Raw genomic sequence first — 13,300 nt, 5'->3', positions numbered from 1 at the left:
TTGATTTTTCATTCTGAGTAATTTTTTTATTTCCACCTGAATTTGTTGTTTTTGTAAATCAGGTTAGCAATCAGTTACGTAGAAGTTCCCCTAGACTAGGCTTGCCAGATAGTTGTCAAAAAAGCGGGACATTTTGAGAAAAAAAACGCGGGACAGAGCCAAGAAAAAACGGGACATTCCAATTTTTTTTTGAAAAAGTCATGAAATATATGAACACATAAGGAAATATGTTTTTTTTCTTCTCTTAAAAATGCGGTGCATAATAAAGTTCTATAAATCGATAATTAAGGCAGAGTGCAGTTGATATATCATCTGCATTCTGAGTCAACGTCTATGCATTCAGATCCAGGTGTAAACATCGAACAAAGTTGAAGCTTTTCAATGCCCTTCCGTTGGTAAAAAAGTGCGAATGACATAAAAATGTTAAAACAAAATTGATTGAAACAAAAACTAAATACCTAAATGTGTCAAGATATTTTCGTGAAGCTTACCATACATGCGATTGAACGTCATGACAAAACAAATGCTTGGATAAGGCTCTTATCAATCAATCTTAGGCAATTAAACTTTCATTTTAAAAAAATAAATCAATTTTGTTTTTATACATATTTAATATGCACAATTTAAGTATTCCTTTTTTTATGGGATGTTCCGCAGCTTTAAGTTTCTGGTTTGTGAAAAGAGCTTCTTTATATTTATATGTATAGCATTTTTTAACTGTAAAAGTCGCTGCTTTTCAAGATTGAGAAAATTTCAAAATTTTAAAAATCAAATGAACCATTCTCCGGAACCCATTTAAGGGCAAAATTAGTGTATCATCATTTAGTAATCTACCATTACATTACCCAAAATTCGATCTTTTTGGTATTATTTGGTCTAAATATGAAAAACTATATGCAACAAGTTAAAAAAAGCAATTTTTTTCAGCACGAATCGTAAATTTATTCAACGAAAGTTGCCGAGTCGGATATTTACGTCGAGTGCTAAAAAAATAGAGTTTTGCAACGAGTTGTATACACAATTTTATGCAAGTTCGAAAAATTCCTTGAAAATTCATTTATTAACCAACAAGAAACGCATCTCAACAAATAACAACATGTGATTTAGTTGTTGGCATGGTCGACCACATGTTGTTATTTTTTGAGATCAGATTTATGATCAAGTAGGTCGTGGAGTGTACTTTTCAACACTGAATTCAGTGCTGAAACGTAGCACTTTTCGATACTGTTTCGAATATCCAAATGTTCACTTTTCAACACTGAATTACATAAACGTTATTTTGAATAAAGAAAACGATTTTTAACATTGATTTACATCTGATTTCTATCAGTTTAAAAAATAGAAAAAAGTATGAGTCACATGGCGTGTCATAATGTGACCATGTCACATACTCAAATGCAGCTTGACAAAGAAAAAGTTCATAACAAATAACATATTAAAATAAAACAGTTTTGCTTAAAACTTTAAATGTACTGTCTTATTTGATAGATTGTAATCTGACATTCGTAGGAGTTGCATAGAAAGATTTAAAAAATCATTCCCGAAGATATAAGAATTCAAAAAAAAGTAACCATCTTATTGGTGAGATGTGTGGTTTTGATATAGAAAAATAAATCAAACGTAGGCAAACTTGTTTTTTTTTTAATTTGAAACCTTAGTTGAAAAAAGCGGGACATTATGAGCAAAAAGCGAGACGGCGGAAAATGTCCCGCTTTTGCGGGACGTATGCCAACCCTATCCTAGACCCTATTGCTTCTCCACTGAATTAAAGAAAAGAAGTATCGTGCCCAATTCTACATACAGAATTCGGAAAACTCCACCAGCCTTGTGAAATTTACTATATAACCCTTGAGTCTGCCCTCATTCTAAAACCAAAAAAGACAATTTCGTAACATCTATAAGCTTTTTTTCCGTTTAAGTGTTTGAAGTCAAGTGAAGTTTGTAGTTCGGCTTTCAATTGAAATTGGAAAACGAAAATTTCGAAGAAACTTGAGTTGTAGTCAAACAGTAATGAAATAATAAAACAAGCTCGAGAAAATTAACAATTCATAATAAATAATTTATTTAACAAGTCGTATAACAAACAGGAACAACAATAATATTACAGGATCTATCTAGCTAACTCATACAAGCAATCGCGCAACTATTGCACACACTTTGGAGTCTCTTCTTTTTCAGACACCTCACTACTAAAAAGAGACTTTGAAGGACTTAGGGCACCGCTTAGAACCCGAGGAACGGGAACATCGGCTTCTTCTTCTCCTTCATGATGACGACCTGAACGGGGACCGGCTTCTCCACGTACACCGGATGCTGCACGTAGATCGGGTAGGGTTTCTCAACATGAACTGCAACCGGCTTGGGGATCCGGATGACGCTGACATCTTTGTGGATTGGGTTTTCAACGGGGACCTTGACTGGGTAGGGCACTGGACGATCTACGTGGTAGGGCACCTGCTTCTCGACGTAGAAGGGCACTGGCTTTTCGATTACCAGAGGTTTGTCCTGATGAGTTGGGATCACGTGGTGGTGACCTTGATGTTGAGGTTGATGAACCACCAAGTTCATGGGGATCTGGGTGTGCTTCTGGAACTCAGCCGTATAAGGCAGCTTTTGGGGTAGGCTTGAGTGCAGATTATGGTTCTCTTGCTGAGGAGCAGCATAGTGATAGCTGACTGATTCCTTCTGATGATGAACAGGCTTGGTCTTGTAGACTGGTTGATGAGGTTGCTGCTGAACCAAGGCCTGAGCTTGTGGGTAGTGATGATGGACCTGATGATGTTCTTGATGCTCGGAGAAATGGTGCTGAGGTTGAGCGTGATGATGGCTGTGTTCATGCTGAGCTTGATGGTAGCTATTCTGATGCTGAGGTTGGTAATGAACCTGATGTTCTGGAACATGACTGTAGTGCTGCACATGATGATGATGTTGATGTTGCTGCTGTTGATGATGGTGATGCTGCTGATTATGGTGATGTTGATGATGAGCAGGTTCCGAATGCTGCTTATGAGATTCCCATTCTTGGTGTTGCTGGATCAAACGCTGGTATTCCTCGGCCTTGTTTAGGGTCTCATCAGGTTGAGACCACTTTTCATCCTGCTGTTGATGATGTTGATGATCGTGCTGAAGCTGGAGTTGATGATGATCATGATGATATTGCTGATATTGCTGATCATCTCCATGCTGCTCGTGGTGCAGCTCCTGGTGCTGAACCTCGTTCTCCTGTTGATGAATCTTCTCCAAGTCTGGATGTAGCACGTGATCGTAATAGTCGACTGTTTCCCCGATGCTTCGTTTGTCGATTGGGCCAGACTCTTCGGCGGCTGGAGCACCCATTACCGAAACTATGGCCAATGCGGCAAATCCGATCGCAATGTACGCCTGTAATCCATACATTAAATAAGAAAACAATAAGATACAACAACTAAACCAAAATCACCAAAAAACCTACCTTCATGTTGACCTCTCCGAAATATGTGTGTAACTATATCGGCAAGTGATCACAATCGAATGATGCTGTCCTGTGGTCGAGGGGCCGGTTTTATACGACACCAATTTATGATTGGTTACACACCCCAAAAAAAAAGAGTATAATCTTTATCTAAAGTCATCCATAGAAAGAGATTACTCACTCACTAGCTAGCTACTCTATATTCCGTCGCCACGCTGCGCTCGCTCGTTCGCGGTAGTTACACTTTGTAAAAGGTAGTTAAGGGGTGTGTGAAGACAACAACAACAAAAACACCCGAAAACCCGCGCGCGAGATCGAGATCATTTACCCGAACTCGCGTGGCCCGTTCGTGTGGAATATTAGCTGCCCTGTGGCATCGACGTTTAGCTAGACTTTCTTCCATCATAAATTGTAACAAATTTTGGTCATGTTTGAAAAGTTTTCTCAAAGATCGGTTAAACCTTTAAAAAACCTTAAAAACCATAATTTTGATTTTTTTTTAAATCAATTGGTTGATTCTATTGATGTTAAAAAAAGCTTTTTAAACTGTCATGGATCTGAACTAAATACGTTAAATTATCGTTCAATAGTTTGGGATCACCCTACAGTCTATTGTTTTTAAAGTCTCAGAGACGTTATTTTATAACTCGAGAAAAAATACCAAAAGTTTGTTAATTTTCAATACATAATAACTCATTCGACTGATTTTCAAAGGAGAGCCTAAAGCTAAATGAAATAAATTAGCAAAAAAAAGCAGTTTAGCCTCTTTTTTTCTAGTTTGCTTAAATTTATACCAATATTGTTAAATCAAATTTCGAAAAGGACATTCTCCTTAGAAGTACATTTCAACCATATTTATAACAGTGTATACTTAAAGTGTTGCCTCAAATTAGATTTCAAATGACATAGTTGATAGAACTTAAGTCTTCTAAGCGAAAGGTTATGAGATCGAATCTCAGTCAGAACAGAGTATTCTAGCATGCGAACAAACAAACAACAAAAAGATTGCGTTCTTTTAAACTCAGTAGAGTTTACAATAATATTTTTGTTTCATCGTGTATTACATTTTTCGTTGTGTGTGTTATTAAAATGATAACTTGCAAACTTGCAAAATTTCCGTAACCTAGTCGCCATTTAATGCTAAACAACCGCCCGGTAGATTTTGACGATAAGCTCTAAATTACAGCCAAACAGAAAGATCTTGGTTCAACGAAATTCTGGTTTAAGATACAAGACACAAATATCGATTTAGCAGGATATTTTTAATATGTAGGTTGGAACAAATATCAATTTCTTCTTTTGTCACCCCCTCCTCTTTGAAATTTCCAAAAACTTCAAAAGGGGGAGTAGATAAAGTTTAAAGTATTTTAATTGAACTATTCGAAAGATTACAAGACCAAAAAACAAATATTGGAAGATGGGAGTTATTTGACATTTTACATACTTGATTTCGTTGATTTTTTCTATAAATAATTTCTCGATTTCTAGGTTTTGTGCAATGTTATACAGGGTCCGGCAATTGAAGTGTTACATTGAAATATACATATAAATTGATCAAAACAACAATAATTCATTCAATTTCTCTTGAAAACAAATTACTTTTTGAAAATTCACTGGTAAAGTTCGACTTGTTCGCCCTTAAGTTTAACCACTCGCCGCAGACGGTCGAGGAACGCATCGTATGAGGCCCGCAGGTATTCTTGTGGTATTTTATCTCAGGCTGCCACGAGATGTCGCTCCAGGACATCCACATCTTCATGTTTCTTAGAGCAGACTTCGGCCTCCAACATACTCCAAACAGCGAAGTCCATAGGGTTCAGGTCTGGCGAACTCGCCGGCCACTCGGAGCTCGAAATGAACCCTGGAAAATGTTGCGCAATCAAAAGTTGGGTTTTCTTGGCTTTGTGAGCTGGCGGCGAGTCCTGTTGGAAAACCCAATCCCTGGAACCAAAATGTCGACGTGCCCACGGTTCCACGACATTATGTAGAACTAGTTCCCGATATATATTTTTGTTGATCTTCACTCCTTCAGGGACAAAAACCAGCGGAGTCCGGCCATCACGGGTGATTCCGGCCCAAACCATCACCGAAGCTGGTTTCTGTCGTCGGGTGGCCGTTAGCATGTCAGCTTGGCTTCGTGATCTGTCTGGCAACCAAACTCGGTCGTTCTGCTTATTTACGAACTGCTGTACGGTGAAGAGTTTCTCGTCAGTAAACACGATATTCTTCAACCTTCCTTCCGTGGTCCTCTTCAGCAGCGCCTTTGCTCTTTTTACCTGTTCTTGTTTCTGCTTCACCGTAAGGTCTTGAACCTTATGGATCTTGTAGGACTTGGTCTGAAGTTTATTTTTCAGGATGCGACGGATACTACTTCGATCTGATTAGTTGAGATCCTCTGTCAATTAAGTGGCACTACGACTACGATTTCTCTTAAGGCACTTCTTGACAATCTTTGCCATGGCAGGTGTCACCACAGTAGGTCGGCGTCCCCCATCATACCGTTTTTTGGCACTTCCGGTCTCCAGGTATATTTTAACTGTACGGTATACAAAACTTCTGCACACACTTATATCGGACAGCTAACGAACTATGTCCTTCTGCCGTTTGCCAGCTAGGAACAAGGCAACCACAGCGCTACGTATCTGTTCGAGATCCATTTTTCCGGATAACACCTGACTACAAAAGTAATACCTACATCCAATGATAGCTAAAACTTAAAGTAAACAAAGCGACGAGGGGTCGTTCAATACTGTTTCGTGTGCAACGAAATAACTAGGGGAGAGTGAGGATTCTTGGTCCCTGGGGATACTTCATTCCTTAGCTATATCTCGAAACTGGATTGTCCTACAAAGATCAAATGTTCTAGAAAAATGTGCCAAATGACGCAAAACAACTATGCTAAAAACTCAAAAAATTTTAACAAAATAATTGTTTGATAGATAGATAATTTTATTTATTTAAAGAGGAGTTTAACCACGCAGGGTCATTCCCCCTCTGGATTAGGAGTAGTTACAATTCTTCAAACAATTTACATTTTCTTAGAAATTTTATCACTTTTCTTTCTTTTCCCTTGACGTTTGCCAAAATGGATGGAAGATCTCCAACGATTCCACTCTGTCGGCGTAATATTTCGTATTTACTGCAAATGGTAAATATGTGGTCGATGGTTAATTCGATATTACATGCGTCGCAGACATTGATGCAATTCCTTTCCACAAGATGTTTCTGTGTCAATCTGGTGTGACCAATCCGACATCTTGTTAGTATTACTTGTTCCTTACGATTTGGCTGGTCTACCCATGGTTCTATTATGAATTTCAGTTTGCGGAGTCCTTGAAAAGGTCTTTGTATCCAAATTTGTTGTTGATTGGACATAATTTCCTTCTTCACCCATCTCACAACGTCAGAAGCAGGAATGGGGATATTCCACACTTGTTCTTCCAGTATTCGCCATCACATCAGCTTGCTCGTTTCCTTGTATTCCTGAATGACTAGGCACCCACATAAAAGTAATTTGCTTGCCCCATGACTCTTTTTCAATTATTTGTAGGAGAGCGTGTCTGTTGTTACCTTTTTCAAGAGCTTGTAAACAGCTTGCCGAGTCTGACACAATCAGTGTTTTTCCGTGAGATCTTTCAACGGCCACGGCAAGGGCCGCTGCCTCTGCCGTGAAGATTGAGCATTGAATAGGTAATTTTCTGGCTATCAAAAAGTTTTTGCTGACAATGCCTATACCAACATCCTCACCCACTAAGGATCCATCAGTAAAAACCAAGCAGTGGTCTCGATATTTTTCGTTGATCGTTTTTATAAAATTAGCTTTAGCTGCCTCATTGCAATGACCAGCTTTGATCTGTTTTTTTATACTCCAGTCTATTGAGATCTCCGGAATGTTCCATGGCCGTTGTCCTACCCATAACATAGGCGTAATCTGTGGAAGGTCAAGACCAGTTAAATGTTCAAATTTTTGCTTGGCCATATGAAATAAATCAAAATTAGGTGTTACTGTTGTTTCAATCATAGGAGTTCTTTGTCTGAGTTGTTGGGAATGTATGTTTCGCATTTCAGGTTGACTAGCAACGCTAACAACATCATTATTCGAACCGTAAATTTTTTGTATTAAGTTACACGTTTTGCTGACAATGCAACAAATACTCGCATGTTGAAAATCCATTTTTCCATTTTCTACAGCAACAGTCATTTTTTCAGAAGTCCTGAAAGCTCCCGACGATATTCGAAGATAAGCATTGTAGCAGGGTTCCAGGGAATTGTAATTTTCCATGCTGTATAGTTCGATTCCGTAGAACAGTTTAGATAGAACTACAGCGTCACCAATCCGCAAAAGGGTGGTTCTAGAAGCAAATCGAGATATTGCTCTAAGAAGGTTTAGTCTGCTTTTCACTGCTTTCTCAGTTTCTTCAAAATGTCGTTTAAATGTACCTCGACGATCTAAGAAAACTCCCAAAATTTTTATGTTTCGGACACGTGTAACTGTTTCGTCATTCAATATTATCGGTGTTCGGTGATCACGATGATAATGACGCCTCCGTTTGCAATAGTGCATAGCTTTCGTCTTGGCGATAGATATTGTTAATCCGACTCCTTTAGCCCATTGATTGATAGTGAGTAGATCATTCTGTAACTTCTGACGTAATACATTCGTTTTAGATCCTTTGCGTGCAAGTATGAGGTCATCAGCATATCCAATCAAGAACGCCCCAGGGAGGGAGAGTGTGGATGTTTGATTCATAATGAGTACGAAAAACGTAACCGATACAACGGAGCCTTGTGGAACTCCATTCTCTAATGCTCTTACTTCAGAAAGTTGTCCACCTACTGAAACGCAGAATGTTCTTTCCGATAGAAACGAGCGAGCAAACTGAAATACACGCTGTCCAAGTTTAGCTTCACGAATAGCGTCCAAGATTTTTGATCGCCAGACCTGATCGTATGCTTTCGTGATATCCAGTGACAATATTTCACAATGTGTGTTATTTTGCTCTACCTCTCTTAGAAAGTTTCGTAAATAGAGGAAGTAAGTATTAGTTCCTCGGCCTACGCGGAATCCATGGTGCTCTTGATGTAGCGTTGAAGATGATTCTAGATACGTTACAATTCTGTGGTTGATCATACGTTCGTAGACTTTACTCAAGCAGCACAACAAAGATATGGGCCTAAATCCAGTAACACCAGTTTGATGTACATTTTGCTTGGGTATAGGAATAACAATGGCAGTTTTCCACGACCGAGGGAATATGCCTGTTTGCCATAGATGGTTGAAAGTGTCGAGCAGAATAACTTTAACTGATAGAGGTAGGTGTTTGATCATTTGGTAGCTAATTTGATCGAGGCCAACTGAATTGCCGGAGCAACGATTGATTGCCCTTTGTAGGTCACAAAATGTAAAATCTTGATCAAGGGAAGGATTTAGAATGTCTAATTCTGGAGTGTTAGGATTGTTGTAGTTGGGATCTGAAGTAGTTGACACGGTAGAATTTGCAAAATACTGGGCAAAATCTTCAGCAATTTCCAGTGGGTCCTCCTTAAACTGGCCTTCAGAATTGATACGCAGAATTTTATTCGTTTTCTTTCCTGAGATTCTATTAAAATTTTGCCACATACAAGAAACAGGTGTTTGTGGATTGAAACTCGAAACAAATTGTTCCCACGAGTCAGCCTTGGCTTGCTTGATAATTCTTCTTGTTTGATTACGAATGTTTCTGAAATGAGCCATTGCTGCCATTTTCGTTTGATCATTTCCGCTTATTTTCTTTGCTTTGCGTAGGGCTTTTCTTCGCGCACGGACTGCTTCTTCAACTTCTGAGTTCCACCAGACAACGCTCTTCGAGCCGCAGCGTAAACTGGACCGCGGGATGGTGACAATAGCAGTTTCATAGATATGGTCTGTAAGCTGCTCAATGGTTAGCGCACTTTGTGAAGATAATTTATCGTTCAACAGTTCTTCAAAACGAGACCAATCGGCATCTTTGTATCGCCAAATTTGTCGTGGGGATATCTTGGGTAATGGGGTGTCCAGAAATGTTAAAAGCGGAAGATGGTCGCTGTTGATAGGATCGGAGTCTACTTTCCACGATAATCGGCATGCCAGACTGTTGGAAGCTAGTGTTAAGTCAATGGCAGATGCAAGGCAGCTACGATCACATACGCGTGTTGGTGTCCCATCGTTCAGTAAATTTAGTTGTTCATCGATGATCCAGTTAAATACAATGCGTCCTTTTTGATTGGTCTTCATAGGATCCCAAGCTGCATGTCGAGCGTTGAAATCGCCAGCTACAATGTATGGTGACTCTAATCCTTCCAGAAGGGATGACAGTCCAGAGAAAAGTTCGTCGTGTTTGAAAGCATGCTCGACATAAACATTGACGATTGTCACTTTGATTGGTGATGTGATGCGAATTCCAATACTTTTGATATCAGAGCGAAGAGAAACTCGATTGTGTGGGATGCCTTTCAGCACACCGATTGCAACTAGGCCATTACTGCGAGCTTGTTGATTGTCCGATGAATACCAGGTGTACATGTTCCACAGCGAACCATTGAAGCGGCTGGTCATAGCTTCCTGAATGGCTATGACGATTGGTGGGTTAGAAGCCAGTTTTACCAACAGCTCAGAACGTTGTCTCCAAAAACCTCGCGTGTTCCACTGAAACAGGAGGAGGCGATAATTGCTTATAGAAGGTTGAATCGGGTTTACGTCACCTGGTGAACCCGGCGATGAACCGGGTTCAGCAGCTTTTGGAAGCGTGTTTTCGTTGCTAGGATTCTGCCGAGTTGATGAGGAAAAGTTATGGGGGAGTAGTTATGGGGCAGTCTGGAGGGTCTGACGTTACACCAGTATCGACTCTTGGCGATGACGTGTTGTAAAAACAGGAGTTCGATAACACCGGACGTCTCTGTCTGTCGGAGTAAGTCGCTGCGATCGGCCTCACATTTTGGTGATCATCTTCGTTGCAGGATTCTTCGTGGATGAAGGTGTTTGGAGTGGACTCTTGGGAAGCGTCGGTGTCAGGGAAAAAATTAAAAACTGGATGATTTGTAGGACGGAAAATGAAAGGTTGTACATCACCTGGTGAACCCGGTGAGGTGCCGGGTTCAGTGTTTGTAGAAAGTACGATGATATTAACAAAATCCATAGAGTGTCCAGAAGCGTTGCTATAGTTGTCGATGTGTGAGTTGGGTGGTGAATCACTGTTGGTCATCGTCATCAGAAAACATGTTCGCATCTACGTTCTCGTCCTGCTGCGGCTGTTGGGAGTTCTTGTTCAAATTTACTCTCTTTGAACCGTTTTTCGGGTTTGATGGTGATATGTCGTTTTGTGAGAGGTTCAGATTCCGTTTCCTGCTAACGCTTCTTGTATTGTGGTTGTGGAAGCTCCTGCACTCTACAGATGTTGTTCCAGTCGATGCACTTTGTGTAGCTTTTTTAGATTGTTGTGATGGTTGTATGGGTCCTTGTTGATCTTTCTGTCTGATTTCTTTCAGCTCCTGCCGTAATTTTGCGAGCTCATTGTGTAAAAGAGAAATAATTTTATCTTTTTCGTCGGGATCGCGTTGCGTTTGGGTTAAGCGTTGCTGAACTTGACTTGCGTATGTTGGCTTATTCCAGGTTTGATTAATTTCTGCTCGAGCTTCCTGAAAAGTGATTCTTTTGTTGACTTTCAGGCGGATCACTGCTTCTTCCTTCTGGAAGGAGGGACAGTCACGGCTTGTCGGAGAGTGACCTTCCTGGTTACAATGTTTACAGAACTTTTCGTTGCTGCAGGTTTGTCCTTCAATAGTCGGGTGATCTCTAAAGCAAACTGAACAAGTCGTGCTGTCGCATCTCTTATGCGTATGTCCATAAGAACCACAGCCTCGACAAATCATTGGAGACGGGTAATATGGATGGACTTGGACGCGTAGCAGTCCAAACCGAACGTATTCTGGTAGAACTGTAGAGCAGAAAGTCAGTACGAGAAGTGGTGTATTTTTTAAATTTTTCTTGTCATCACGTTTCTTTATTCTACGCACAGCTGTTACACCTTCCGATTTTATTTCATCCAGAATAGCTTCTTCGCTGAACTCGAGAGAGTCAATTTGGTAAACAACACCTTGCACTGAGTTTAATGTTGGATGAGGCACTACTTCAATCAAGGTTTTATCCAAGAGAGTTGTCATCGAAAGCAACTTCTCAGCTATTTCTGGCGACGATGTGCGTAAAATATATTGCGCACCTTGACCTTCTTTAATGGCTTCGACATTTTTCAAGTTAGAAGATCCGACAAGTTGCTCAACAGACTTTCCTATAAGGAAAGGATTCTGGGGTAGCGGCGGTCGTTTGTCAACACCATCAACAGTTTTCATACGCAGTTGCAAAAAACGAGTTACACCATCGTAAGTTTTGTTTCGCATGAACTGAGGGAGTCTGCTTCGATTTAGATCAGGAGGATCTTCGGTGGGACCTGGATCACCTCCCGCCATTGCGGGTTTTGTTTTGCTACGGTTTCGCTATAGCAGTCGGTGTTTTTGTAAACAGTATAAATTTAATGGAGAGAAGTGAGAAGTGACCTTCAGCGAACGCTTTGTCGATCCAAGGATGAGATGAGATAAACGTATCAATCTGTCAACCGCACGTGCTTAATAAAGCGATGATGGAAATTTCTTTTTCCAATAACTCGCAAATGCAAGTATAAAACGCGTAATTCTGAACTCGCCAGTGTGGCTTTATCGAACACTGAGCGATAACGGTAAGAATTACGAATAATATTGCTACTTTTCACGAAAAATCCAATAGAATTCTTCAATACTTTTCAAAGACCGTGATACCGAGTGAGAACTCGATAAGAACTGAATAATTGTTTGAGTAATTGAACTTTGTTTGAAAAATTCACGAAATGTGACTTGAAGATCTTTTTTCATCACTTTAAAATGTTCCTTACATGGAAAAATCATAACCAATGTATTTGATCCAGTATATCAATTGTGTGAGCGTGAAATGAACTTCATAATACCATATTTTCAAAGCAACGGGAAACTCTCAACTTTTTTCAGAAAAAGTTTTTTAAAATGTTGTTTATGGTTACAATTGATTCCTAGAGTTAAAAACGGTATATTCTTCTTCTGAATGGATCGTGATCATTGCTGATTATGAAATTACTAATATTTATCCAATAACTAATATTTATCTAACAATTGTCTGAAAAAAGGGCTAATATAATTAATATCTCATAGTTATAAAAAATAGCACCTTTAAGTATGCAATGTCTTTAGCGTTGAGATAATGTTATATAAGAATTTTCTTCCTCTAACAGTTATAAGTTGTGAAATGAGACCAAACATGACCAAAATAATCAATTGACATTCTATCTTGAGGTTCTGTTTGATTTCTTTCCAAGGATTAGGGCTTCCTGAATAAAGGATCAAGTCTCCCTTAACTTCAAAAATATCACAATTTTTTGACTCCCACGGATATGCTTCTAGTTCATCTACGGGTTCAAGTATCGATCTTATTTTTGAAGCATAGAAACTTGAAGTTACACCCTGTCAGAAAATGTAAAAGAGTGCGAGTTATTAAATTTTCCCAAAAAGATATGGTGGAAATAAGCAAAGGGGATCAAGTATCCCCACTTTCCCCTACTGTTGAAGTTATGTAGCAGTTCAATTGCCGGACCCTGTAGTATGCAATTTTTTTGAATACAAGCTTTCGTGTAATGTATTCCAATTTATTTGTTTTTCGCATTATTTTTTATTATCCTCCACTTGCGATGTTCAAACTGCGAGTGACAAACGAAGGATTTGAATTTTTTTCCAGCCTTATATCCCAGCGTATCTATCCAGCCTTCACCTTCA

The 13,300-nt window shown here is 39.5% G+C and overlaps 1 protein-coding gene across 1 annotated transcript; it reads right to left on the bottom strand.

The window, feature by feature from the left end:
• Window positions 1-2,038: 2,038 nt before the first annotated feature.
• LOC129757983 (putative cyclin-dependent serine/threonine-protein kinase DDB_G0272797/DDB_G0274007) lies at window positions 2,039-3,503 on the bottom strand. Its single transcript, XM_055755402.1, has 2 exons — window positions 3,452-3,503; window positions 2,039-3,381 (listed from the first exon to the last, which is right to left on the bottom strand). The coding sequence occupies exons 1-2, from the start codon at window positions 3,455-3,457 to the stop codon at window positions 2,224-2,226; spliced, it is 1,164 nt and encodes a 387-aa protein (XP_055611377.1). The 5' UTR covers window positions 3,458-3,503; the 3' UTR covers window positions 2,039-2,223.
• Between the last annotated feature and the right edge of the window lie 9,797 nt (window positions 3,504-13,300).

Source organism: Uranotaenia lowii, chromosome 3, assembly GCF_029784155.1.
Source record: "Uranotaenia lowii strain MFRU-FL chromosome 3, ASM2978415v1, whole genome shotgun sequence".
In the NCBI taxonomy this organism is placed as follows: Eukaryota; Metazoa; Arthropoda; class Insecta; order Diptera; family Culicidae; genus Uranotaenia; species Uranotaenia lowii.
This window is presented reverse-complemented; position numbering and strand designations above follow the sequence as displayed.